Here is a 27,404-nt window from a genome sequence, read left to right as displayed (position 1 = left end):
ACAGGGAACACTCCTGAGATCTTCTGAATAAAACACATCTGAGTTCTTCAAGGCACATTTCAGGCAAAGCTTAAGCCATTGACTCTGTTTCATGAATACAAAAAAAACTTGCTAAAGTAAAATAAATGTTTATTCATTAATAATTAGGGCTCTGATTCAGCAAAGAATTCTTTAAATAGAACTGCTCCTGAAAATCATGAAAATATAATATTCTTTTCCCTTAAATTACTAATATAATTAGGATTTCAGAGAACAATTAAATCACAAGTACTAAGATATCATTATGTAGAAGGAGAAAGGAAAAAAACACTGAAAGTAAGGAGCAAATGACACAATCATTACCCAGTAAGTCCTGAATGTAGAGAGAGAGCTAATAGCAAAATGAAACTGTCCAGGGTAAGGATGGGGAGAGCCTGGTGGCTGAATGAAATTTATATATCATAGGACATTAGGAAAACAGGGATGAACACATGCGGTTAAAGTCTGAATAGAGCAAAACCTTAGTTTTCTGTCCCTAGGAGATTGCTACAGACATCTGTAAAGCTCCCGAGTGCAGGCTTGCTCCCCAGGGATGCGGATGGGGAGGTGCGCTCTCTGGAAGTCATGGCCATCAGGTGATGGCTCCTTCTGAGCGAAGACCCAGGTCGTGAGGGTGGGTGATGAGATGTTTACACCATCCAGGCACCTCGGCTTCGTTCCCTCCACCCCATCCCCTCTCCTTGTCCCAGGGACTGGACTTGATTTGCATGGGTGGAATCAGAAGGAAGAGAGTGGAAAACCTGGGAGACTGAGCTAAGCCCCTCGCCTCCCTGGCGAACCCAGGACGACGCAGATGGCTTCTGTCTCTACCATGTCATGAGCTGGACCCAAGGTCCCAGGGTTCCCATCTCCTGGACGTGGAGCTGGACGGTGGGATGTGACGGTCTCACCCTCCCCATCCTCACATGGGTGACTCTCCCATCTCTGTGCCCTTGCAGGACGACTGGCCCTGCACTAAACCCTCTACCTCCATGATGTCGCATGAAACCCTAAGAATTTTCCACATTTAATACTTGGGTCAAGTGGAGGCTCAGGAGGTTGGGGAAGCCATCCAAGGTCACAGAAGCAGTAACAGGTAGAGTGTGTGGAGACCCAGGCCCGAGCATTTACTGCCCCGCTAAGCTGCAGCCACCGGGCCAGGCCAGGCAGGCACACTTGTACAGGCTCAGGAGAACATCTGGCGGTCCAATCACTGGACATTCTCCTGCATCCTCTGTGTGTCCGCTGACACTCTCACAAGTAAACTAGAGGCCACGTTGTCTTGTCATCTCACCACCAGCTGTGTCTTCTTGGGGGTCCAATTCACTCTGCCCTTGAACTGACCCCCTTCACTCTCTCAGAAGGCCCCTCCCAGAAATTAGGCCATATCCAGTGTGGGTTTGCTTATCCCTAATTATGGCTTATCCAGCAGTCATTACAGATGTGAGAGTTGGACCACAAAGAAGGCTGAGCACTGAAGAACTGATGCTTTCAAACTGTGGTGCTGGAGAAGACTCTTGAGAGTCCCCTGGACAGCAAGGAGATCAAACCAGTCCATCCTAAAGGAAATCAACCCTGAATGTTCATTGGAAGGACTGATGCTGAAGCTGAAGCTCCAATACTTTGTCCACCTGATGCAAAGAGCCGACTCATTGGAAAAGACTCTGATGCTGGGAAAGATTGAGGGCAGGAGGAGAAGAGGACGACAGAGGATGAGATGGTTGGATGGCATCACCAACTCAACGGATGTGAGTTTGAGCAAACTCCAGGAGATGGTGAAGGACAGGGAAGCCTGGCATGCTGCAATCCATGGGGTCGCAAAGAGTCAGACACAGCTGAGTGACTAAACAACAACAATAATAGAAGAAGCTTAATATGATCTATGAATTGCCCGATAGGAAGGAGGGTTTGAGCAACCATTCTAGAGTGAAATTAGAACCTTTATAATGCACTAAATGATTAAGATAACAGTACTGCCAGGCAGTACTCTGTAGTATAACCTATGAGATGGGGACTCTAGGCAGCTCCATTTTGCAGATAAGCAAGCTGAGGCCTGAAGAAGTGAAGTGACTTGCCTGAAGTTCAACAGCATGTCAGTGTGGAATCTAAACCAATGTCACTCCAGCGCTGAGCTCTTAATCACAATGTTTTACTCTTGTCTTAGTATTAAGATGTTAATATTTTAACACAAAATAGCAGCCGCAGAAACGATACTTTACATGAACTGCCTCTTTTCACTCTCATGCCTAGCATGTAGCAGGCACTGGATAAAATTTTGCCACGTGCATGGCTTGTTCTTTCCGGCATTGCTGGAAGATGCCTTCGGAGGAGGACAAAAGGTGGGCCGGTAGGTTACCGTCTCACTGCACTCTGGGGGCTAACACTGCAGCAAACAGCAAAAGACCCTGGGGGTGCCTGAGCGGGCCAGGAGTCCAGAAGGAAGTTCCTCTTGCAGCCGACATGCCCCGGCGTGACCACGAGAGGGAGCAAGAGATTCACCACAACCCTGAACTGGCCCCCTGGCTTGAAAACGGAAGAAATCTGCTCAAGCAGTTCTCTGAGCACGAAGAAATCGCCGCAGCAAGTTACGCTCCGAGCGGAGTATAGCTATATATACACACAACACATGTGCACTTATAAGGAAGCGGAGGTGCATTTGTTGTGATGCCATGAGTCACAGAATCTTGCAAAAGTCTTGTCTCAGGCCTCTTAAGTCGGGGTTAAAAACCCCGCGTGTGAAGATGCAGAGATGAGACTAGGAAGCAAACGCGGGGTGACCGTGGCCACCACCAGACCGACGGACAGGCGGGCAGCAGCCGAACCACGTGCGGGCGGAGGGCTCCGACCGTGAACCCGAGAGGCGGTCTCATTAGTTCTAAAGACAGCAGCGTCCCCAGCAAGCTGCTTTAAAAAGCCGGGTGCCCGCTCCCACCTCCAGAAACGCCATTTAATTGATCCCGAGACTCTATAAACCGCCTCTGGCGATTCGAACCTGCAGCCCCGGTTGAGCACTACTGGCAGGAGGCAGAATCGGGGTGGGGGTGGGGCAGGATGACCTCGGCACCCCACCTCCCTGCGAAGGAGTGAAGGCGCATTTGAGTATCAGCCGAGTCACACGTATCAGGCCCACGAGGTGGTGTGAACCGTGGGCCTGGGTGTCAGGCCTCCAGTCAGAGCGCAGTGCTTCCTGCCCCTCTCCCTCCAGGGAAGACCTGAAGTTCCACCAGGAGCCAGCCAACACTTCCCGTTAGCTTCTCAAGGGCTGCCTGGGATGGGAGAGGATATGCCTGGCGATGGATCCGTTCATCCTCACAACAAACACTCATTGAGCTCCTGTTAGTTTGTGCAGGGGCCCTGGCTCCACTGCGAGCGAGCGTTGAGCCCAAGAGGTCTGCAGGACCAGCTGGTCTCAGCCTCTCCATCTCTGGGGTCTCGGTGGAGGCCACAATGCCTGCGGCCAGGGGCCCCAACAGGACTCAAGGGCCCCAAGCGCCCAGAGCCTGGAGAATCTCGATGAGCTCAGGGTGGCTGCTTCCCTGAGTGATGCCAAAAGATGCTGGTGAGCAGGACCGGGTCATTCACTCCTCACTGGGCGCCCCTGATGTGCCAGGCTTCATGCTGGAGGCCAGGGGTCACGAAGGAGGGCCACAGACACATGGGAGAGCGCTGTGTAGCCCAGAGTCTTCCCACTCTGCAACCCCATCTCTGGGGACAGATGACAAACTTCGCAGGGCTCAGAAACGGTCCACTGTGTTCCAGATCTTGTGTTTTTGGTGTGGATCTACACTGGTGCACTGTGTGGATCTCCTCTAGCGACCTGCATTCCACGTCCACTTTCCCGGTTTGGCAAATTCAATTCCCTGACTTGTTACTCCCATGAGAAGTGCAGCATCTATCTGCCTGAAGAGCAGGGGTCCTGGGGCTCATCTTTGAAGTGACCCAGGGCCTCTGTCAGAAATCTCTCTCTCTAGCCTTTTCGAAACTGGTCAATTTGTGGGGGGCTAATCATGGAACAGATCCTACTTCTAGATAAGTAGGCCTGTGGAACTTGATAATTTGGGTCTCCACTGAAGGTGTGTTGATCAGTTGTTTGTATGATTCATTAATGTTATTTTCCTGTTAACATAAAATCATGATTCAATAATACATTCTGCCTTCATGTGTATGGTATCTAGACTTTGAAACTCTTCAAAACTAGTTGTAGAATCGTACACCGAAACTCCAATATTCTTGCCTGGAGAATTCCACAGACAGAGAAGCTTGGTGGGCCATGGTCCACGGGGTCACAGAGAGTCAGACATGACGGAGTGACTGACACTTTCATTTTTACTTTTCACACTGAGACTCCTTCATCCTCCTCAGACAGGGCTACCAGCCAGTGACCAAGGAACTCCAGGCATGAAGAGGATGCACTGGTCAGTTTCATTTTCTTGCTGTCAGCTCTTGATAGAGACATAAATCAACTCCAGAGTCTACCAGATGTCCTCACTTAAGGGGAAAGCAGATACCTCACTTGGCTGACTTAGGGGTCAGGGAAGTTTTAGGGTCACATTGCTTCCACCACTGGGAATAGGGTTTTCCTTCTAATGCTTAATATTTCGCTTTTGTTTTTTTAAAGGGAGACTCTTTCTTTCTTTCTTTTTTTTTTTTTTTGACCACACCATGTGGCTTGCGGGATCTCAGTTTCCCAACCAGGAATTGAGCCCAGACCATGGCAATGAAGTCTTATCTACTAGGAATCTTATCTACTAGGCCACCAGGGAACTCCCCTAGTATTGTAGCACACTCAAAATCTAGTAGGTTCTTCTATTCATAATGTTTGGCTTTCTTTCAAAGAGATAAGAGTAGTAAAACCCAAGCAAGAACTTCTGGATACAAGCTGGTCTACAAATGGGTAACTTTCCTTCCTAGAATTTTCTGAGCACTAATAGGGTAACCATGAATACACTGGGGAATTTCATTTTCCTGGGAGTATAAAATCCTGCATAAACTTTAAAGTTTGAAACAAATAAGTAAGTAAACAAACTGTCCATACATGTTGATTGCTCTTGAATATTTTTGATCTTGGTAATGAATAGGAGATTCAGTTTAAATTATACCAAAATAAAAGGTTAAAAATTAGATGCAGCAAAGTAAGTGTGTTTTCAGTGAACACACTGGTTTAATGTAGCCTCAGGGCAAAATGTGGCCACAAGCAATTATCTTCAAAACAGAAACAAACAAAAAGAATATTCCAGGGAGGATATTAGCTGATTAAAAAATCTGTGCTAAATGATTCATAAAATATTCCCTAGCAGCGTCCTGTCCTGTCACGTGTCACAGACTTGGCTGGCAAGAATGTCTTCCTAGTGACTTGCAAACAAAGACTCATCACCTCTGCTAAAACAGCACAGATGCCATCGGCAAAGTTAAAGAGCTGGTGATGATTAAACAGCTTGCAGGTTTTAACAAAAACACACAATGGCAGACATGTGCCTCTTCTTCTCTATTTGTGGAGTATATTCTTGTCTGAAGTTTGGAGTGAGATTTAAGGATGCGGAGTTGAGAATGCATTTTAGAGGCTGGTAAGAGAACCTACATGCCTTCAAGAATAGGAAAAACTCAGGGCGAGAAAACCGGGAAACCTCCTGGCTCAACCTGGGGTTACAGCCAGGCGTGATCTCCACACCCCAATCAGAAATTGACAAGTCTTCTGGGGCTCTTCTCTTGGCTGATCAGATCTGAGCAATTTCAGAAGAGCTGATGAATCTTTGCTAGTTATAAAGATATTCTTTATGCCTCATCTATGTTCCTACTGGAGAGAAAGATTCTAATTTAAAAAAAAATATGCTTACAATCTGGCTCCAACATTTTGGCCTCTATTGAAATTTTCTCTAAATTTCCAGGTGACCTCTTTGTTGCTGATTCCAAGGACCTTGTTCCTCTTTCTTTTCTTGACCTCTCAGCAGAGTTTAACCACAGAGGACCCTGTCTCCTTCTCTTGAGGCTCTCCTCACCCCTCCTCTATTCCCCCTCCTGGTCCCTCCATCTGGTTGCCCCAGCTTTGCCTCCATCAGCTCCTGTTCCCTTCCGTGGGTCTTTACAGCTTGTGAACCTGGATTCAGTGTGGACCACACTTTCTCCAGGATGCTCTGGAAGCCATCCATATAAGCACTGACGACGACCAAATCTGTTCTGGTTCCTAGCTTGTCTCCTAGGCTTCACGTCCAGGGGTCCACCTGCCTGCTAGGCCCACAGCAGCCCCCAAAGACACTTGCAACCATGTGCCCCACCCCTCTCCCCCGCTCCCAGCTGCCCCTGACTCAGCATCAGGGCGTCTCATGGATTCCTCCCGCTCCATTCCCTCCTCTCCAACCACTAAACATTCGGTCTCCCACTATTGTTTGCATCACAGAGCCCCGATCTCCCGTTATCCTTTGCATCGGAAGAGCCTGGATCCCCAGTTATTCCTTGCATCGGAAGCGCCTGGGCCTCCACCCTCCCTTCTTTTCACCGGGACTGCGTGACTCCGCCCCCGCAAGCCCTGGGGTCTGCAACAAAGAGTGTGTGCTGTCGCTCAGCTGTGTCTGACTTTTTGCGACCCCATGGACTGTAGCCCGCCAGGCTCCTCTGTCCATGGTGTTTTTTGTTTTTTTTTCCCCCCAGGCAAAACACTGGAGCAGGTTGCGATTTCCTACTCCAGGGGATCTTCCTGACCCCGGGATCAGAATGGGCGTCTCTTGCGTCTCCTGCTTGGGTTAGGACTGTGCCACCTGGGAAGCCCTGTAACAACCAGCGCCCCCTCTTTGCAGCCTGTTCCCCGCTGCAGGCAGAGTGCCTCTCCCATGTGCTGGCATGATGCGTCACTCAGGAGGGTCACCTCTGCACGCGGACGCCCCTCGCCTTCCTGCGCGCTGGATGCCTCCTGCGCCTCTGGTCTGGGCTCCCCTCCCCGCATCATGTCCTTCCGAGCTCTCGTCAGGCAGTCGCCCGGACACACACTCCGGGACCACACATCAGCCCCTCGCGGCTCTCTCTCTGTAGGCGATCTTCCTCTTTACTATTGTACCACGTCGAGGAGAAAGTGACTATTTTGGTGTGTCCGGAGGTTTGTGTGGGTAGAGGAGGCGGAGGAGAATTGTGTCCTGGACTCTGGGAGGGGACCTTCAGGGGGCTGCACAGCACCCCGAGGCGCTCATGGCTCGGGGGTAACTTTAAGGGGAAACAAGGGACCTAGGGAAGTGGGAGCAGGCGGACCGCAGATGGGGAAAAGCAGGGCTTCTTTCAGGCAGCAGGCAGCCTTGACCCAGCAGGGGGAGCTCCCAGAGGAGGCGGTCTGGCCTGAGCAGAGGGTGGGCTGGTCCCCAGGAAGCCCAGACCCCGGGGTTAGGATGCTGGCCCAGTGTCCAGAGCTCTGCAGGTGGGAACCCATGTGATCCTCACCACCACGAGGGTCAGCGCTGTCCCAGACCCAAGTCACCCAGGAGGAGGGGAGGTTACAGGGAGTGATGTGGGTTGCCTGAGGTGGCACAGTGGCTGCTTTCCTGGACCACCTTCCTGAGTAGCCCTAGGGCCGGGGGAGGGGGCGAGGGGAGATTTAAGCTGTGGGGCCTGGTAAAGTCAGGGTGCAGTTTCAACCAAGGATGGGGAGTTTGGGGTTAGCAGATGCAAACTGTTATATTTTGTTGTTCAGTCACTCAACAGTGTCTGACTCTTTGTGACCCCATGGCCAGCATGCCAGGCTTCCTTGTCCTTCACTATCTCCCGGAATTTGTTCAAACTCAAGTCCAGAGAGTCAGTGATGCCATCCAACCACCTTATCTTCGGTTGTCCCCTTCTGCCTTCTAACTTTCCCAGCATCATGGTCTCTTCCAATGAATTGGCTCTTGGAATCAGGTGGCTGAAGTACTGGAGCTTCAGCTTCAGCATCAGTCCTTCTATTGAATATTCAGGGTTGATTTCCATTAGGATTGACTGGTTTGATCGCTCTCTTAATTAAGAGTTTTCCCCAGCACCACAGAAAGCATCAGTTATTCAGCATTCAGCCTTCTTTGTGGTCCAACTCTCACATCCGTACATGACTACTGGTAAAACCACAGCTTTGACTATATGGACCTTTGTTGGCAAAGTGATGTCTCTGCTTTTTAATATGCTGTCTAGGTTGGTCATAGCTTTTCTTCCAAAGAGCAAGTGCCTTTTAATTTCATGGCTGCAGTCACCGTCTGCAGTGATTTTGGAGCCCAGGAAAATAAAGGCTGTCACTACTATATACAGCATGAATAAATAGTAAGGTCCTACTGTACAGCACAGGGAACTATATTCAATGTCTTGTGATAAACCATATGGAAAAGAATGTGGAAAAGAGTGTATCTATATAGGTGAATCACTGTGCTATACAGCAGAAATTAATACAACATGTAAATCAACTATACTTCAATTAAAAAATGCACATTATAAAAAAGGATCTTTGAGTTTTTACCCCGGACCTCATTTATCATCTAATTATCTGGAAGGCTGGTTCCATCCAAGAAATAAGAGGTCACCTCTGCCGGAGACAGTGTGCGAGGCGCTGTTGAGGTCACGACCCACCCCACTTCTGGCCATCTCTCCTCCGCACACTGGGTGATCTCCTCTGCCTTGTTTTGGTTCTCCTCATAAGGAGAACAGGGTGCACTGTAATTCTGATTCACTTCTTGACGACGGACAGAAAACATGGTTATGTAAACAAGAACCACTGGTGCTGAGGATCTCATTAGGAGCGGCCTTCATCCTAGATGTGGTGATTCTATGAAAAAAATACCGTGAGAAGCAGGCAAGAGTTGCCTCTCAAGGTTCTAACAGACCAAGCTGTTGCCCAGCCACCCAGGACTGTAGCCCACCAGTCTCTTCTTGTCCACAGAATTCTCCAGGCAAGAATACTGGAGGGGATTGCCATTATTCCCTTCTCTAGGGGATCTTCCCAACCCAGGGATCGAACCTCGGTTTCCTGCACTGCAGGCAGATTCTTCACCGTCTGATGAGCATATCCTGATTTGGGGGTGAAAACTGGCCTCAGACTCACCCTTACCCAGTGTTTACACAGAGCCAGTGCAAGCCTGCAAGGTGAGCCAGGGACGTGCTCAGATACTCCCAGATGTGATGTTGCAAGGAATATCCAGGTACTTAATGGGCTTATTTTTAATCTGAAAATTTTGATATTGTGCTTGAGAAAGTACTTTTTGAGCAGTGATAGAAAAACTGTGGTGTCTTACCCCGTGTCATGGGCTGAATTGTGTCTGCCCCCCTACCCCCAGATTCTATGTCAAAGCCCAGGGCCTCAGAATGTGGCTGTGTTTGGGGACAGGGTCTTTAAAGATGTGGATAAGTTAATATGAGATGTTAGCGGAGACCCAAACCCACTCTAACTGCTGTCTTTATAAAGGGAGATTTGGATGCAGACACATACAGAGGGAAGACGGCATAGGATACGATGAGGAGGTGGCCTTCTGAGGCCAAGGAGAGAGGCCTCAGAAGAAACCAGCCCTGAGGGGGCTTTGATCTTGGACTTCAAGCCTCTAGAACTGTGAGAGAATAAAGCTCTGGTGGTTAAGCCCCTGGGAAGGTGGTGTTCTGCTACAGCAGCCCTAGCATGTGGATATACCATAATACAGGGGACCCTTGACCAATGTGGGCTTGAACTGCTTGGGTTCCTTTATATGTGGATTTTTTTTCCCAAATAAATACATTGGAAAATTTTTTTGAGATTTGTGACAATTCGAAAAAACTCAGATGAATCACATAGCTAAAGATACTGAAAAAATTAAGAAAAAGTTAGGTGTGTCATGAATGCATAAAACATATGTAAATATTAATCTATCTTTGGGGCTTCCCTGGTAGCTCAGCTGGTAAAGAATCTGCCTGCAATGCAGGAGGCCCTGGTTCAATCCCTGAGTCGGGAAGATCCCCTGGAGAAGGGAGAGTTTACCTACTCTGGTATTCTTGGGCTTCCCTGGTGGCTCAGACAGAAAAGAATCCACCTGCCATGCAGGAGACCTGGGTTCGATCCCTGGGTTAGGAAGATCCTCTGGAGGAGGGCATGGCAACCCATTCCAGGATTCTTGCCTGGAGAATCCCCATGGACAGAGGAACCTACTGGGCTACAGTCCATGGGGTCACAAAGAGTCAGACATGACTGAGTGACTAAGCGCAGCACAATCTATCTTTACCTAGACATGAGTGATATTTAATATAAAATTAATAACATGTTAGCTTTCTTACAGTTTTATAACTTCACTTTCAAAGAACTGCAATACTGTACAGTATGCCTCTCTCTCATAATTAGAGAAACTGCATATCAGCTTACAAGCACAGGGAAGTTTTTATTTTTTTAATCTCATAGTGTTTCAATACTGTATTATGAACCTGACTGTGCTGTGTGCCCTAAAAATTTTAATAATGAGTCATTCATTAGTGTATAAGGTAAGCTACCATGAAGCAATCATATTGCTGCTTCATTATCAATGCATGAATTGTTTTACCTGTAAATAAATATAAATAAATATGCATTGTTTTTTCACATTATCTTTTCATTTTGGATGTACAGTGTTAGTAATACATATAACATCTCCAGTGTTTTGAGTGAGACAATATTGTAGGTACAGGGAGATGATTCATCTGCAAACATACTTATAATACAGCTCAATACTGTAAATGTATTCTCTTTTCTTTGTGATTTTCTTAATAACATTTTCTTTTCTCTAGCTGGATTTTTGGTAAAAATACTGTATATGTTACATGTACAAAATATGTGTTAATTGACTGTTTATGTTATAGATAGGGAAGCCTTCTGGTGAAGAGCAGGCTATTGGTAGTTAAATTTGTGGGACGTCATGTAAATTACATGCAGATTTTCAACTACATAGGGAGTTGGCACCCCTGACTCTGCAATGATCAAGGGTCAACTGTACAATGAGAAGGGAGTGTGTAGTATTTTCAAGAGTTTATCAATTTTCTTGTCATCTGTTTACTTCCCTGCTAATTTCATTTTTCTATTTGAAATTAATTTATATGAGTGGATGCAAAGAAACTTAACAGTGTTTGAATTAAAATCATTAACAAGATACAGAACTTTTGTTAAAAATAAGTTCAGTCTTCTCTCCCAGAGATGAGTTTGAAAACACATTTCCAACAACCTCATGCACTCCAACTAAAAATATTTTGAAAAAACTCTGTGGCAAGCCTGGAGGAACTAAACAAAGTATTTTTCTGTCTTTTAAGGCATAGCTTGGAAATGTCTAAGAATAGCTGCTGTTCACTACTATAAAAAATGATGTCATTCATTAAAAAAAAAAAAAGTCTCCAAGTGCATTTAGGTAATGGAATTGAAACAGGAGAAAAGAGGCAGGGCATGACCTTTAAAAGAATGACATGACCATTCTTTCTAAAGTGTTGGTCGCTCAGTCATGTCCAACTCATTGCAATCCCATGGACTGTAGCCCATCAAGCTCCTCTGTCCATGGGATTCTCCGGGCAAGAATACTGAAGTGGGTAGTCATTTCCTTCTCCAGGGTATCTTCCCAATCCAGGGATAGAACCTGGGTCTCCTGCATCGCAGGCAGATTCTTTACCATCTGAGCCACCAGGGAAGCTATGGCCACAGGGCTTGACTAAAACTGACTAGAACCAACTGGGTCCAAGATGGTGGAAGATTCGACTTCCAGAGGACTTAAAGCCTCACTATACGCTTACTGTAATATATTAGCTAAGTGACACACCCCCAGGCATCACGAGAGTTCTGAGGTCGACCATCAAAGAGCAAAATGTGGGTGGTGGCCCAATTCCTGGAAATCTCTGCCTCTTCCCCAAAACAGTTGGAATAAATAGCCCATAGGCTCCTGCTCATGCGCCTATGAAATTACTCAGCTCATTAAAGCTAACCATCCCATATTTCAGGGCCTCTCACCTTTTGAGATGGCCTACTCTCTATTTATGCACTGTGTTTCTCACTAAATAAATCAGTTTCTTACCTTTCTTACCTAGACTTCCCTGGTGGCTCAGACGGTAAAGCGTCTGCTTGCAATGCAGGAGACCTGGGTTCGACCCCTGGGTTGGGAAGATCCCCTGGAGAAGGAAATGTCAACCCACTCCAGTACTCTTGCCTGGAAAATCCCATGGACAGAGGAGCCTGTCCATGGGGTCGCAAAGAGTCAGACACGACTGAAGGACTTCACTTTTCTTTCACTTTCTTTTTTTTTTTTTTTTTCTTTCACTTTCTTACCTATCACTTTGTCTCTCACTGAATTCTTGCTGTGATGAGACATCAAGAATCTCAGATTCATCAGGAATGGAATCCAGATGAACTTGGAGAGTGACCTTAATCATCTTATTGCCTGAGAATGTTTATTTTAAAAAATAACTAGAAAATGTCAGAGACTTAATAAATACTAATAACTGAAAATAAGAGTTCCTACTTAACTCTTTGTGAATGTAATCATACTATTTTACAGGCTGTCATCCTTGCAGTGGAATACATATTTTTTGTTACATATTTTAATTTTAATTTGTCTCTTAGGAAAACTATTATCATTAGAGCTACTGGAAAACAAAAGGCATGTTCAAGTTGTTATGTTAAATAATCAAACAACCAAAAGAAAACAAGGAAAATGCCAGAAACAGAGTCGCCATTTCTGAGATGAATAATAGATGGTTCACACTTGCAGTCAGTAACATACATATAAAATCCTATTTCAGGTGAGCTGTGGGTGGTGGGCGTGTTCGAGCAAAAACATTCCAGTCAATTGATGTTCAGTTTGTTATATAATTAAGCTCAGGAAAAGGACACTTTTGCATAAGATTTAGGAATTTTTACTTGCAGACTCCTTTTCAGAACTGCTGACTGCATTGGTTAGTTCTTTAATTCTTAGATATTAAAAGTTCTATCATAAATCAAAGATTTCCAATTAAGTTATTAACTATTGAGTGTAGCTATTATGTTTCAATAGAAGCAAACAATTTTAAATGGAACTCAGAAGTGATTAAAAAAAAAAACCCACTAAGCAGAATTGGGAAACAGTGAAGAAAAATACCACATCAAGAGTTATGAAGTAGCAAGCAGAGAGCTTTCGAAATCCACAAAAAGGAGAGATGTGTAAATAATAAAGTCCTGTTAAAAATAAGAACCAAGAATGAATTCTGAAAAGCAAGGGAATTCTGCAAATAACTTTTCAAAAATCAGTCAGGTTGTAAGAGCAAGGTAGAACAAAATAAATTGCAAGCTGCTGCTAAGGTGCTGAGTAGGCAGAATAAACCCATTTCATCTTTTTTTTTTTTTCCTCACAGCTCAAGATTCTTTGTGTAGGTTGTAAGGCAAAAGCAAAAAGCTTCAGAAGGTCTAGGGAAATGACACAAATTGGGTTAAGTATGACTTATAGAAAACTTAATCTGCTCCCCGGAGATAAGATTTTACTGTATTTGTTGCAAATTAGACCAAGGGTCTCTGATGGCTGTCATGATGGATGGAAAGAATTTCAAGGTCACTTGTAGGCCAGCAAGTCCTGGAGAACATCCCGCAGTGATGGAAATGCACTGTGTCTCTGCCCAACGTGGGCGCCATGGCAGCGCATGGACCCTGAGCACTTTACGTGTTGGCCACACCACTGATGAACTCAGTTTTGCATTTTATCCCACTGTTGTGTCATATCATGGGCTTAGTCACATCCAGCTCCTTTTGCAGCCCTGTGGACTATAGCCCACCAGGCTCCTCTGTCTTTGGAATTTTCCAGGCAAGAATACTGGAGTGGGCTGCCATTTCCTACTTCGAGGGTCTCCCCAACCCAGGGCTTGAACCCGTGTCTCTTGTGTCTCCTGCATTGGCAGGCAGTTTCTTTTCCCCTGGTGCCCCCTGGGAAGCTCCTTATTCCATTGTAATTAATTCAAATGTGAATTACCTCGTGTGACTGGTGCCTACAGTGTTGGGCAGTGCAGGAAAGATCCTTTCCATCCATCTCATGGAGGCTGCAGACAGCATTTATTATATATCCTGGGGTTTCCTGGATTAAATATTACCCAAGATTTCTGGGATCCCAGGGGGCAGGGTGAGCACGTAACCGCCCAAACTAGGGGCCTCTGAGAAAGACAAGGAAAGTCAGGAATGGTCATGAAGAAACAAGAGGCCCAGGACACACAGGTGCCCTACCACTGGGGAGTTGCTCGCAGGGTCTGGAGGGAAGTGACCAGGCTTAGCTTCACTTCTGTGTGGGCTGTTGCTACAGGTAAAATTTAAGCACCTTCTGGACAAACATTTTCATCACATTACAGTTTTTTGTCCCTGCAAACATTTACTAATACCCAAATCTTTATAACTCACCTCTACTCTCCAAGACAAACTTGACCACAGAGCACAGAGACTAACAAGATGCTCAAACCAGCAATGCAAAATCAATCGCACTGACGCCTGAGCTCAGACCAAGTACCTGGGTGGCTACACTGGGCTGGATAGTTTCAGCCCTCCCCAGGCTTCCTGGCAAGAGGAAGGAGAAGCCAAAGAGAGCAGAGGCGTTCATTTTTTGCAGCCAGCCAGCCACTCGGCATCCGTGACAGATACACATTCTCCCAAAGGGACTGAACTGGGCGGGCAGAACAGCAGCAGCTCATTTAGTATGGATCCTGGATTGTTTGTGGGAATGAATCCTGGAGATACAAGTTGCTTTGGACACACTCTCAATTTTCCACCATCAGGAGAGAATGTGTATCATGGTCAGACTTTACAAATAAATTTCGGCAGGACAGTTGCAGCTCCCTGAAAGCACTCAGGCTTCCCATGTTCAGAACTCAACCTGCTTTGAAATAACAAAGAAGGACTCTTCTTTGACACAAAGTACAGAATAGGGATTGAAGCATCAATCATAAAAATAAGTTAAAACATTCAGCTGTATCTATACACCAAAGCAACAGATTCACACGATCAGCCAATTCTCATGTGATCTGTCTGGAACCCAGCCTGGCTTTTCAAATTCCACTCGCCACTTATAACACATCTCATGCTGAACACAGTCAAGTTCTGTATTAAGAAAAAAGATCTCACAATTTAATAGGCATGTGGATGAATAGGAAGAAAGAAAGAAAGAAATTATTCTGGGAGATTCCTGGTGCCTCAGCTGGTAAAGAAGCCTTCTGTAATGCAGGAGACCTGGGTTCGATCCCTGGGTTGGGGAGATCCCCTGGAGAAGGGAAAGGCTACCCACTCCAGTATTCTGGCCTGGAGAATTCCATGGACTGTATAGTCCATGGGGTTTCAAAGAGTCAGACATGACTGAGCAACTTTCACTTTCACTTTCACCGGCAAGAAAGAGAACTTAGCAACACAGTGATTGAAACAATGAGCGGGAGGTCTCAGAATCATTTTGTGGAACGTTGTCACCAACCTGATTGCCCGAATGACAGTTTTCAGCGGTGGCGTGAGGTCCTCCACGGACACGTCACACTGGCATCCTTTGTCATCGTACACGTCATCGGTACCAAGCGCTGTGTCAGCTGCAGGAGAAAACAGCCAGTCAGATGACAGCACAGTGGTGATTTTTTATTTTTATTTTTTTCCATTTATTTTTATTAGTTGGAGGCTAATTACTTTACAATATTACAGTGGTGATTTAAAACTCGTTCCCCAATTGGTCTTCCATAGGGATGGGGGCCTCACAGACTCAGCTTATAAATCCATGTGTTGCCAATTGCTTTCCCCAACATTATCCTTTCTCCTTTTTCTGCAAGTCCACCCATTTCACGTAACTTGACATGACTACCCTTCTGAACTGTCTGCCAGGGGACACGGGGCTGTCGACATCCTTCCTTCCCAGCGGTGGTGATGGATTTGTGCTCAACCACATTGCTCTTTTGCTCAGTTCTTTTGAAACTAATAGCCAGAGTTCAAAAAGCAGCTGTTTGGAGTTAGGAAAGCAGGTTTTGGGCATTTAATGAACTGGCAACTAGACGGAGGTTGACGCCCACACCATGACCCCAGGAGCCCCACACCCTGAGCGAGGGTGCTGAGCGTCTGGCTCCAAGAACACTGTCTCCCTGTCAGTTACTCGACATGGACAGCTCAGGACAGAGCTAGCTGATGATGGCATGACTGAAGCTGAGAGCGGTTCTCAGACAGGATAAGAAAGTCCATGCTTAAAAAAAAAAAAAAAAAAAGAAAGTCCATGCTTCAGAAACTGGGCAAAACAACTTTCAGCTTAATTGCAAAGTTTGGAAAAGGAAGCAGGGTTACAATAAACACCAATCAGTCAGGGCTTATGAAATTAATAAAGAATAGTCCCTTGGACGGCAAGATCAAACCAGTCAATCCAAAAGGAAATCAACCCTGGATATTCATTGGAAGAACTGATGCTGAAGTTGAAGCTCCAATACTTTGGCCACCTGATGCGAAGAGCCGACTCATTGGAAAAGACCCTGATGCTGGAAAAGATTGAAGGCGGGAGGAGTAGGGGATGACAGAGGATGAGATGGTTGGATGGCATCACCGACTCAATGGACATAAGTTTGAGCAAACTCCGGGAGGGAGTGAAAGACAGGAAGCCTGGTGTGCTGCAGTCCATGGGGTCTCAAAGAGTCAGACATGACTGAGCGACTGAACACCACCACGAAGGCTCTAAAACTGCTTTCTGTCACCTTCTCTGCTCAGTGATCATCTGCTGCATCATTGAAGAAGGAGACTTCGCCATGGGCCATCCAGGTCAGGATGTAAGTCCTGAATGGCTGTAAGAGGCCCGTTTATCGGAGCAGTGCTCACATCTGGAACTCAGCTGGTGCATCATTCAATTCAGTGATTCACTGTGTGTTTACTTGGTTTATTGTGTGCCAGGAGCGGAGTTGGGGGGAAAGATGCAGATCAGTCTTCACAGTTTGTTCATGGTCCCTCTGGCCTTCTGGCCCCCAAGCTTCTTCCTATGGGGGTTCTCTAGAACCATGACCTCACAATAATGATCATAATAACAACCACTTGCTGAAACGTATGCCAGAGACTTAGACAATACTTCTGCATGTGTTAGTTTTCTTATTTACAGCAACTGGACAAGTTGGTGATGATAAACCTGATTTTTAGATACTGTAATCAAGGCTACAAGAAGGTAAGTGCCTCATTCGAGGCCTCAGCAGTGGTCAGTGGAGCTGTTGTTGTTCAGTCTTTAAGTTGTTTCTGACTCTTTGTGACCCCGTGAACTGCAGCACTCCAGGCCTCCCTGTCCATCACCAACTCCTGAAGTTAGAGCAAACTCATGTCCATCCAGTCAGTGATGCCATCCAACTATCTCATCCTGTGTCATCCCCTTCTCCCACTGCCTTCAATTTTTCCCAGCATCAGGGTCTTTTCCGATGAGTCAGTTCTTCCAATCATGTGGCCAAAGTATTGGAGCTTCAGCTTCAGCTTCAGCAACAGTCCTTCCAATGAATATTCAGGGTTGATTTCCTTTAGGATGGACTGGTTTGACCTCCTTGCGGTGCAAGGGACTCTCAGGAGTCTTCTCCAGCACCACAGTTTGAAAGCATCAATTCTTTGGCACTCAGCCTTCTTTATGGTCCAACTCTTGCCCTCTGCATTGCGTCAGCAGTGTCAGGACTCACACAGAGGGGCGGCGGAGGCAGGAAAAATTCAGGAGAGCTCGGGGGCACAGCCTGTCCCACTGGCTGGGGGACCCTCAGCGTCTCTCCGTGGAAGAGGGCCACCCTTCTAATGAGAAGGCGCCCATCGACTCTGTGTCGATGGCTGGTTCTGACACCTCGAAGGCAGCCAGCCCAGTTGTCTTGGTTGACCTATTAACCCACATAACCACAGCCCTCTTAGCACACAAACTTCATGCCTGAAATTAAACAACATCCTTCCAGGAACTTTCCATCAGTTTGATCCCAACCTGCTCTTAATTGGGGGTAGTGGGTGGAATGTCTTGCTCCCAAATTCATGTCCACTCAGAACATTAGCATGTGACCTCATTTGGAATAAAGATCTTTGCAAGTCTTCGGCATTGCAGGCAGATTCTTTACCAACTGAGCCACCTGGGAAGCCCCCAGAGAGTCAAATAGTATAAAAGTCAGGGTCCTTTCATTATTATGAGGTTAATGGAAAACTTTTAAAGCAGGTAGTGTTGTCACAATAAGCACAGAAGTAGAGAGTGAGACTATAAGGTTCACACCGGATGCAAGCGGAACTGGGAATATCTCTGACAGCCTTCTCCACCCCCATCCTGCACCCGGTGAGACCTGCATCTCTCTGTCTTGATTAGGGACAGGCTGGGCAGAGGGTGGGCGTCACTGTATCCAAGGCATCTCATTAGGGAATTTCATCACACCACTTACAACTTGATTATTCAAGGCATAAATTAAGTGCTCGGTCTTTAAAAAAAAAAAAAAAGTTTTTCTTTTTGCAAGTTTGGTCAGAGTAAGCTAATAGGAAATAATCTTTACTGGCATGTGTTGAAGCAAGGGCTGAGTTAGAAAAATTTCCCCCTTATTTCAAAGCCACAAAAACGGAGGGGGGGAATGTTATCATTCTGATTCATAAGTATCTTGAGATACATACTCTTTCGAGTGAGGTTTAGAGCACATTAAATGTCTTTGTCATGATTCCTAGGGGATTAAAACCTTGCCTGACCTCTGACGCCCTAGATTGGCGGCGGGGGGCTGAGCTTCCAGCCACAGCTGGTTTGGAGCCATTCGATGACACCGCTGGTCCTCTGCCCTGACGACTGGGGAATGTGGTCATGGGAACAGGAGCTCGCATAAACAGATCTGAAAACCCCTGTCCTTAAGGGCCACGTGCCAGCAGAGTGAGGTGCCCCTCACGCCCCGCTGCTGGCGGCTGAGCCTCCCGTGTCTTGAAGGCCTGCCCCCTGCACGTCCCGTCTGTGCTGGGAGGAGAAGAAGCTGGAAACACAACTTTCTGTCTCTCCCACCTGCTCCGTCTTCTATTAATTAGCAGGTTCAAGATCTACTTTCAAATACTCTGTTCCCCCATATTTTGGAAACTATATTCCTTAGCTTTTGGACAGAACCACTTGGGCCTTACAGACTAAAGAGAGAGAGGTGTAAAGAGATCATTCTGGAAACTTCTGCCACGTCCAAAGACCATTTTTCCGGTCCCACCATAAATGTTGCCATCAAGAAGCAGGTGTTTGTGAAAAAAAGAACCGGGAGCTTCTAGTTCCTTCTGTTGGTCTTCTGCTCTTACAGATTAGATTTCTTTGGCATTGCCTGATGAAATGATTACAATTGTTTTCAACCATGGCTGCACCTTAGAATCACCTGGGGAGTGCTTAAAAAAACTCTCCATACCAGGACAGGCTGGAACCCAGGCCTCAGAGAGTTTATAAAAACTCGCCGAGGAGTCTGTGTGACTGGATGTGGAGAACAGTGCCCTCCCTGTCCCCCAGCTGGAGCCTAGGCATGTGACTAGTCACCACTGGACTCAGACTCACCCCCGTGTCTCCCCTTGCACTACTAGCGTATTTCGCACAATTGAGACAATATGGGTGCTTCCCAAGACAACAGGGAATGATCACTTCATGAAACAGAAAAAGAAATCCCTTACAAACTGGTGACTTGGGAACAAGTTTCACCATCTTTATGTCCAGCCTGGAGGTCTCCGAGTTCTGAATTCCAGCCACTGTTTTCCACCCTTCAGCCCTTGAGACCTGCTCTGCAGGCCATGATCTGTTCTCTTTCAAGGCAGTCATTAGTTTCACACACAAGGAGCTATATTATGTCCAGAGACCAAAATAAGACCAAACCATCAAAACCTCACAGAAAATATTTGTTTCGTCAGTGGAGGAAATGATAAGGGCTTGATGTTTGGTCATTAGGAGAAATTATAAAGGAGACAGCGGACAGCCTTGGTCATGAATGCAGAAAAGGTTACTACCTGAAATGGTCAATTATAAAGCAAAAGAAAATGCTGATCAGGAAAAGGTTGGAAGCTATAAAAAAAGGTTAATATTTACAATGTATAAGGAAACCTATTTGAACAGATCACAATCCAAAATATAAACACACAAATAAGTCAGTCAAAAAAGACCACCAGTAGCAAAAAATGATGGAAAGCTTTTCAAACTAATTTAGACCTAAAAAAATTAAAATTATTTGAAGGTATGAACTTAAAAATATAAGTATACAAATAAGTCAGTCAACAAAGACCACCAGTAGCAAAAAATGCAAGAAAACATTTCAACCTAATTAGAACTAAAAAAATTAAAATTACTTGAAGGTATGGACTTATATTTATTGAATAGCAAAAGAATAACTAACATTTAACAAAACTGAGGTGACACTTTGATGTTGCCAGTGACAATGTAAGTCAGAACAAAATTTCACGGCAACGAAGAGTTTAAAAAAGTTAAAATCAGCAATCGTATAATTTATTATAATTTATTACCAGAGAAATGATCTTTGGAAAATAATTTCAAAAAGAAAATAAAGACAGGGCTTCCCTGGTGGCTCAGTGGTAGAGAACCCACCTGCCAATTCAATTCAGGAGACATGGGTTTGATCCCTGATCTGGGAAGATCCCACAAGCCTCAGAGCAACTTAGCCCCGGTGCCAGACCTACAGAGCCAGTGCGCTAGAACCTGGGAGACACAACTACTGAACCCATGTGCTCCAGCTACTGAAGCCTGGCTTCACAACAGGAGAAGGTACTGCAGAGAGATGTCCCCACTCACCACAACTACAGAAAAGCCCACGTAGTGACGAAGAACCAGGGCAGCCAGAAATAAATAAAATTACAAAAAAATAAAGATAACTTAATGTAATAATGACAGAGGATGAGATGGCTGACTCAATGGACACGAGTTTGAGTAAACTCCGGGAGTTGGTGATAGACAGGGAGGCCTGGTGTGCTGCAGTCCATGGGGTCGCAAAGAGTCGGACATGACTGAGCGATTGAACTGAACTGAACAGAAAAATGTTTATTGCATTATTGCCTATTGTAGAGAGATAGTTATATAAATTTCAACATCCCAAATAGGAATCCATAAATTATAGTATTTGACCATGATGATGTACTACACAACTATGATAAAGATAATTATGAATAGTATATGATAGTATGAAAGTATCCTTAAATGTTTAGTAAAATTAAAATATTTGACCAAATCCTCTTGTTGATGATAACTATGTACAGTGATATATATAAAGAAAACAAGCTATAAGTGAATATGTAAAAATGAAATTAGCTGTGTCAGGGCATGAGATTAGAGGTGATTTACAGCACTTTTAAAATTCTTTTTCCATCACAAAAATAATATATGATTTTTGAAGAGTATTTGAAAAATAGGAAAAACAATCAGAATGAATAAAGCAAAATCTTCCCAAGTTGCAGAACTTAAAGGAAATCACTAGTGTAACATGTTTCTTATAGTAAAAATGTGAGGGCTACGAGTTCATGATACACTTCAGAAATTTAAGTGGACCATGTAATGATTCTATTCCACTGCTCTATAAGGAACAAGCAATAAAATAGCCACTATCAATGGTGGTGATAACTAATTTACTACAACCTATTATGAATTATGATAGATTTGCCAAGGGTTCCTTCCTTGCTACTTGTCTTTTGATTACCTTTTCCCCACTATCACTTCCTGACACCTTAAATATCATCCTAGAGTCTCCACTTTGGGCATGTGCTAATTCACAGGCATCTCCTTTAATCCAGCTAGTTTAGAATAATCACCTGGGCCCTGATGCCCATGGCACAATTTTATTTTGCTATGTCCTTTGCGGGGACCTTTCTTCTGTTTTCTGCTGGGTGCTGTTAGGTCCTCAAGATGCCAATAAGAAACCCAGATAAAAAAAGAAAACAAAACTCCAGATGATATATGTTTTGTCCGAGACTTTTGCCTTTTCAAATAGTTTTTGCTTTTCTCTCATTATGGCAGTAATACATGCTTACTCCAGAAACTTCAAAAATTTGAATTTTAAATTAAATCATGCAGAATGAGAAACATTTGTTTATAGCTCTAACACTCAGGCAAATCTGATTAAATTTTGGCCTCTTCCCCTCTAGGATCTTTTCCTTTGCATCAACTGATGTTTAATGTCAAAGTCAATTCCTCAGCACAGATTAGAAGTTGAATTGCTGGTTGCCATGGAGGGGGGAGCTTTGTTTTGATAGCTCGAAAGCCCTCATTCAGCCTCATCTTATTACGTGGAGTTTCATCTCATGCTGCAGCCACACCGGATGACACACAGTTCCTCACGGTACTGTCTGAGCATTATCACCTGTGGCTGCTCTCCCAAGGGCCACCCTCTGCACGGCCCACTCTCCTTTCCTTTTTTTTTCTTGGCTAGCAATTTGTGGATGCTCAATTTGCAGTGGACAGATGACTCTATACAGAGAGCAACAGAAAAGCAAGGAGCGTCTCAAAATGAGAAGAATGAGGAGAACATCAGAATACTTATAATAAATCACTTACATTTCAGCGTCTCAAAATGAGAAGAATGAGGAGAACATCAGAATACTTATAATAAATCACTTACATTCAGCATGGCACTTTTTGTGCCATGTTTAAAACTAGAATTTGATTTTGCAGTTTGCTTTGCCACTTCAGTCATCTTAGACTCTTTGTGGCCCTGTGGACTGTAGCCCACCAGGCTCCTCTGTCCATGGGATTCTTCGAGCAAGAATACTGGAGTGGGTTGCCATCTCCTCCTCCAGGGGATCTTCCCGACCCAGGGATTGAAGCGGAGTCTCCTATGTCTCCTACATTGGCAGGCAGGTTCTTTACAACTAGCACCACCCGGGAAGCCCGTTTGCAGTTGAGCAATTCCTATTTAATTTGAGTTATCCGAAGCAAAGAGAATGAGGGCAGAAGGGCAGAGTTTGAAACCTCAGACCCAGCTTTCCAACTAACGAGCCTTTCAAGAGTCTTCGACATCTGGGAAATGTAGCCTGACCCCCAAGACTGACTCTGCCCTGTCTCCTGTTCTGGGTACATACTCTTATATTTCTTGTTAGGTTGCTGTTAACAAGCCCCTTTCCTTGGCAGACAGTGAGCTGCGAGGGCATGGACCACATTCTTCACCCTATGCATCCATTGTCCCTGTATCTTCTCATCCAGGTCCCTGCTACCCCCAGAACACTCAGGGACATGTTTGCTTTGTGAGGGAAGCATTTCCTTTTGACTTCAATAAAGTCTGGATGTAGGATTTTAGGACTGGACTTGGGCCTATCATTTGTTGGGTCCTTGTGTGTGGGATGGTGCACAAGGGTGAGCTGTACTTTAAGATATCACACTGATGGGGTATACTGTGCTCATTTTAGAGATGCAGGAGCTGCAGCTCCCCGTGAGAAATGATGGAGGTGGGACCTTTAAAACGGGGCTGGAGCAGCCATCCTGAGGGAACTGCCTCATGTCCTGTTTTCTGACCTGGTGAACTGGGCTGAACTGCCAGCATCTCAAGAAGTCAGCAAGGATGAGAAAACCACCCATTGAGGGGACTTAGGAAAATGAATGTTTACCTTGTGGTCATTTTGCCTGACTATTCAGTGGAGTGTGAATCTAGTTTTGCTTGTAAGCACCAAGTGACTCTTCTTAAAAACAACCTACCTCATCATCTTTCTTCTTCTATTTTTTCCTTTTCATTAAAAATCCCAATTTCATCAGGTCTCCTGTAATCAGAGTACTACCTGTGTTTCTACCCGAGTTTTTGCTGTTGCTCAGTTGTTAAGTCATGTCTGACTCTTTGCTATCCCACGGACTGCAGCATGGTAGGCTTCTCCATCCTTCACTATTTCCCAAAGTTTGCTCAGATTCATGTCCATTGAACTGGCGATGCCATCTAACCATCTCATTCTCTGTTGCCCCCTTCTCCTTTTGCCTCAGTCTTTCCGAGCATCACAGTCTTTTCCAATGAGCCCATTTTTCACATCAAGTGGCCAAAGTATTGGAGCTTCAGCTTCAGCATCGGTCCTTCTGGTGAATATTCAGGGTTGATTTCCATTAGGACTGACTGGTTCTATTTCTTTGCAGTCCAAGGGACTCTCAGAGTCTTCTCCAGAACCACAATTCAAAAGCATTAATTGTTTGGTGCTCAGCCTTCTTTGTGGTCCAACTCTCACATCCATATATGACTACTGGAAAAACCATGGATTTGACTGTACAGATCTTTTTTGGCAAACTGATGTCTCTCCTTTTTAATATGCTGTCTAGGTTTGTTATAATTTTCTTTCCAAGGAGCAATCATTTTTAAATTTATGGCTGTAGTCACTGTCCATGGTGATTTTGGAGATCACGAAAATAAACTCTGTCACTGCTTCCACTTTTTCCCTTTCTATTTGCCATGAAGTGATGGGACAGGATACCATGATCCTAGCTTTTTGAATGTTGAATTTTAAGCCAACTTTTTCACTCTGCTCTTTCACCCTTATCAAGAGGCTCTTTAGTTCCTCTTCACTTTCTGCCATTAGAATGGTATCATCTACATATCTGAGGTTGTTGATATTTCTCCTGGCAATCCTGAATCCAGCTTATGATTCATTTAGTCTGGCATTTGGCATGATTTACTCTGCATATAAGTTAAATAAACAGGGTGACAATATACAGCCTTGACATACTCCTTTCCCTATTTGGAACCAGTCAGTTCCGTGTCTGATTCTAATTGTTGCCTCTTGACCTGCATACAGGTTTCTCAGGAGACAAGTAAGATGATCTGATATTCCCATCTTTTTAAGAATTTTCCTCAGTTTGTTGTGATCCACAAAGTCAAAGTCTTTCGAGGAGTCAATGAAGCAGAAATAGATGTTTTTCTGGAATTCTCTTGCTTTCTCTATGATCCAATGAATGTTGGCAATTTGATCTCTGGTTCCTCTGCCTTTTCTAAACCCAGTTTGTACATCTGGAAGTTCTCGGTTCGCCTACTGTTGAAGCCTAGCTTGAAGGATTTTGAGCATAACCTTGCTAGCATATGAAATGAGCACAACTGGATGGTAGTTTCAACATTCTTTGGCATTGCCCTTCTTTGGGATTAGAATGAAAACTGATCTTTTCCAGTTCTGTGGCCACTGCTGAGTTTTCCAAATTTGCTGAAATAATGAATGAAGAAATTTGACAGCATCATCTTTTAGGATTTGAAATAACTCAGTTGGAATTCCATCACCTCCACTAACTTTGTCCATAGTAATGCTGCCTAAGGCCCACTTGACTTCACACTCCAGGATGTCTGGCTCTAGGTGAGTGGCCACACCATCGTGGTTATCCAGGTCATTAAGACCATTTTTGTATAGTTCTTCTGTGTATTCTTGCCACCCCTTCTTAATCTCTTGTACTTCTGTTGGGTCCTTACCATTTCTGTCTATTATTGTGCCCATCCTTATATGAAATGTTCCCTTCTCTTCTTGAAGAGATCTCTAGTCTTTCCCATTCTATTTTGTTCCTCTATTTCTTTGCATTATTCAATTAAGAAGGCGTTCTTATCTTCCTTGCTGTTCTCTGGACTCTGCATTCAATTGGGTGTATCTTTCCCTTCCTCCCCTGCCTTTCACTTCTTTTTTTTTTTTTTTTTTTCACTTCTTTTCTTTCCTCAGCTCTTTCTAAAGCCTCCTCAGACAGCCACTTTAGCATTTTGCTTTTCTTATTCTTTGGGATGGTTTTGGTCACTGCCTCCAATACAATGTTATCAGCCTCCATCCATATTTCTTCAGGCACTCTGTCTACCAGATCTAATCTTGTGAATCTATTCATCACTTCCACTGTATAATCATAAGGAATTTGATTTAGGTCATACCTGAATGACCTAGTGGTTTTCCCTACTTTCTTCAATTTAAGGCTGAATTTTGCAATAAGGAGTTCATGATCTGAGCCATAGTCAGCTCCAGGTCTTGTTTTTGCTGACTGGACAGAGCTTCTCCATCTTTGGCTGCAAAGATTATAATCAATCTGACTTCATTATTGACCATTTTGTGAGGTTCATGTGTAGAGTCATCTCTTGTGTTGTTGAAAAAGGGTATTTGCTGTGACCAGTGTGTTCTCTTGACAAAATCTTGTTAGCTTTTGCCCTGCTTCATTTTGTACTCCAAGGCCAAATTTGCCTATTTCTCCAGGTATTGCTTGACTTCCTACTTTCGCAGTCCAAACTCCTATGATGAAAAGGACAATTTTTGTGTGTGTGTTAGTTCTAGAAGGTCTTGTAGGTCTTCATAGAACCCGTTACCTTCAGCTTCATCAGCAACAGTGGTTGGGGCATAGACTTGGATTACTGTGAACGGTTTGCCTTGGAAGCAAACCGAAGTCATTCTGTCTGTTTTTGAGACTGTACCCAAGTACTGCATTTCAGATTCTTACGTTAATATGAGGGCTACTCCATGTCTTCAAAGGGATTCTTGCCCACAGTAGTAGATATAGTGGTCATCTGAATTAAATTCGCCCATTCCTATTCATTTTAGTTCACTGATTTCTAAGAGGTTGATGTTCACTCTTGCCATCTCCTGTTTGACCATGTCCAATTTACCTTGATTCATGGACCTAACATTCCAGGTTCCTATGCAATATTGTTCTTTACAGCATTAGACTTTGCTTTCACCACTAGACACATCCACAGCTGAGTGTCACTTCTGCTTTGGCCCAGCCACTTCATTCTGAAGCGATTAGTAACTGCCTTCTAGCAGTGTGCTGGACACCTTCCTACCTGAGGGGGCTCATCTTCCAGTGTCATTTCCTTTTGCCTTTTAATCCTGCCCATGGGGTTCTCACAGCAAGAATGCTGGAGTGGTTTGCCATTCTCTACTCCAGTGGACTACGTTTTGTCAGAACTCTGACTATGACCCTTAGTCTTGGGTAGCTCCTGATAGCATGGAACATAGCTTCACTGAATTATAGAAGATCCTTCACCACCACAAGGCTATGATCTGTGAAGGGGGACATACCTGAATATATGTACCCAAATTGCAATTCTTTGATCCCTTTGTTTTCACTGTTTTTTCTTTTTTTTTTAGGTTGACATCCATAAGGTTAGATGACGTGTCAAGACACAGAGTAATTAAGGGTAAAGCAGTCCTTTGAAAATTGAGATCATGTCTCCCTGCACACCAATCTCCTGATTTTTTCCAGACTAAAAGTCCACAGCTTCACCAGGCCTGCAGGATCCTGAGTGCTGGCCTCTCCCCTACCTTCCCATTAGCTCCCTCCAGAGAGCTTTCTCCAGACCTGGGGTTGCTCCCTGCACTTCACACCCTGGGCTCCCTTTGTGGATGCTCCCTCCAGATGTTCTGGGAGCTCCCCCACTCCTGAGGTCTCTGTTTAGCCTCATGTTTCCAGGAGGACCACTTGGACCACCTCACCCAAGGCTTCCTGCTACCCCTCCACTCATACGTAGCTCCTTAGTCACCTTACCCCCAATGCCCCCCACAGCACTCGTCACCTTCCAACATACTAAACAATTTACTAGTT

The 27,404-nt window shown here is 44.8% G+C and overlaps 1 protein-coding gene across 6 annotated transcripts in view; it reads right to left on the bottom strand.

Annotated features, from left to right (window-relative positions):
* KCNQ5 (potassium voltage-gated channel subfamily Q member 5) overlaps positions 1-27,404 on the bottom strand; it is a 588,020-nt gene that overhangs the window by 12,598 nt on the left and 548,018 nt on the right. For all 6 annotated transcript variants that reach the window (XM_043889971.1, XM_043889972.1, XM_043889974.1 and 3 more), the window contains one exon: positions 15,399-15,507. In XM_043889971.1, the coding sequence (XP_043745906.1) occupies positions 15,399-15,507 (109 nt within the window). The remainder of the gene's footprint in view (positions 1-15,398; positions 15,508-27,404) is intronic.

Source organism: Cervus elaphus, chromosome 28, assembly GCF_910594005.1.
Source record: "Cervus elaphus chromosome 28, mCerEla1.1, whole genome shotgun sequence".
Lineage (NCBI taxonomy): Eukaryota > Metazoa > Chordata > Mammalia > Artiodactyla > Cervidae > Cervus > Cervus elaphus.
The sequence above is the reverse complement of the archived record's forward strand: the minus strand, read 5'-3'. Positions and strand labels throughout refer to the sequence as shown.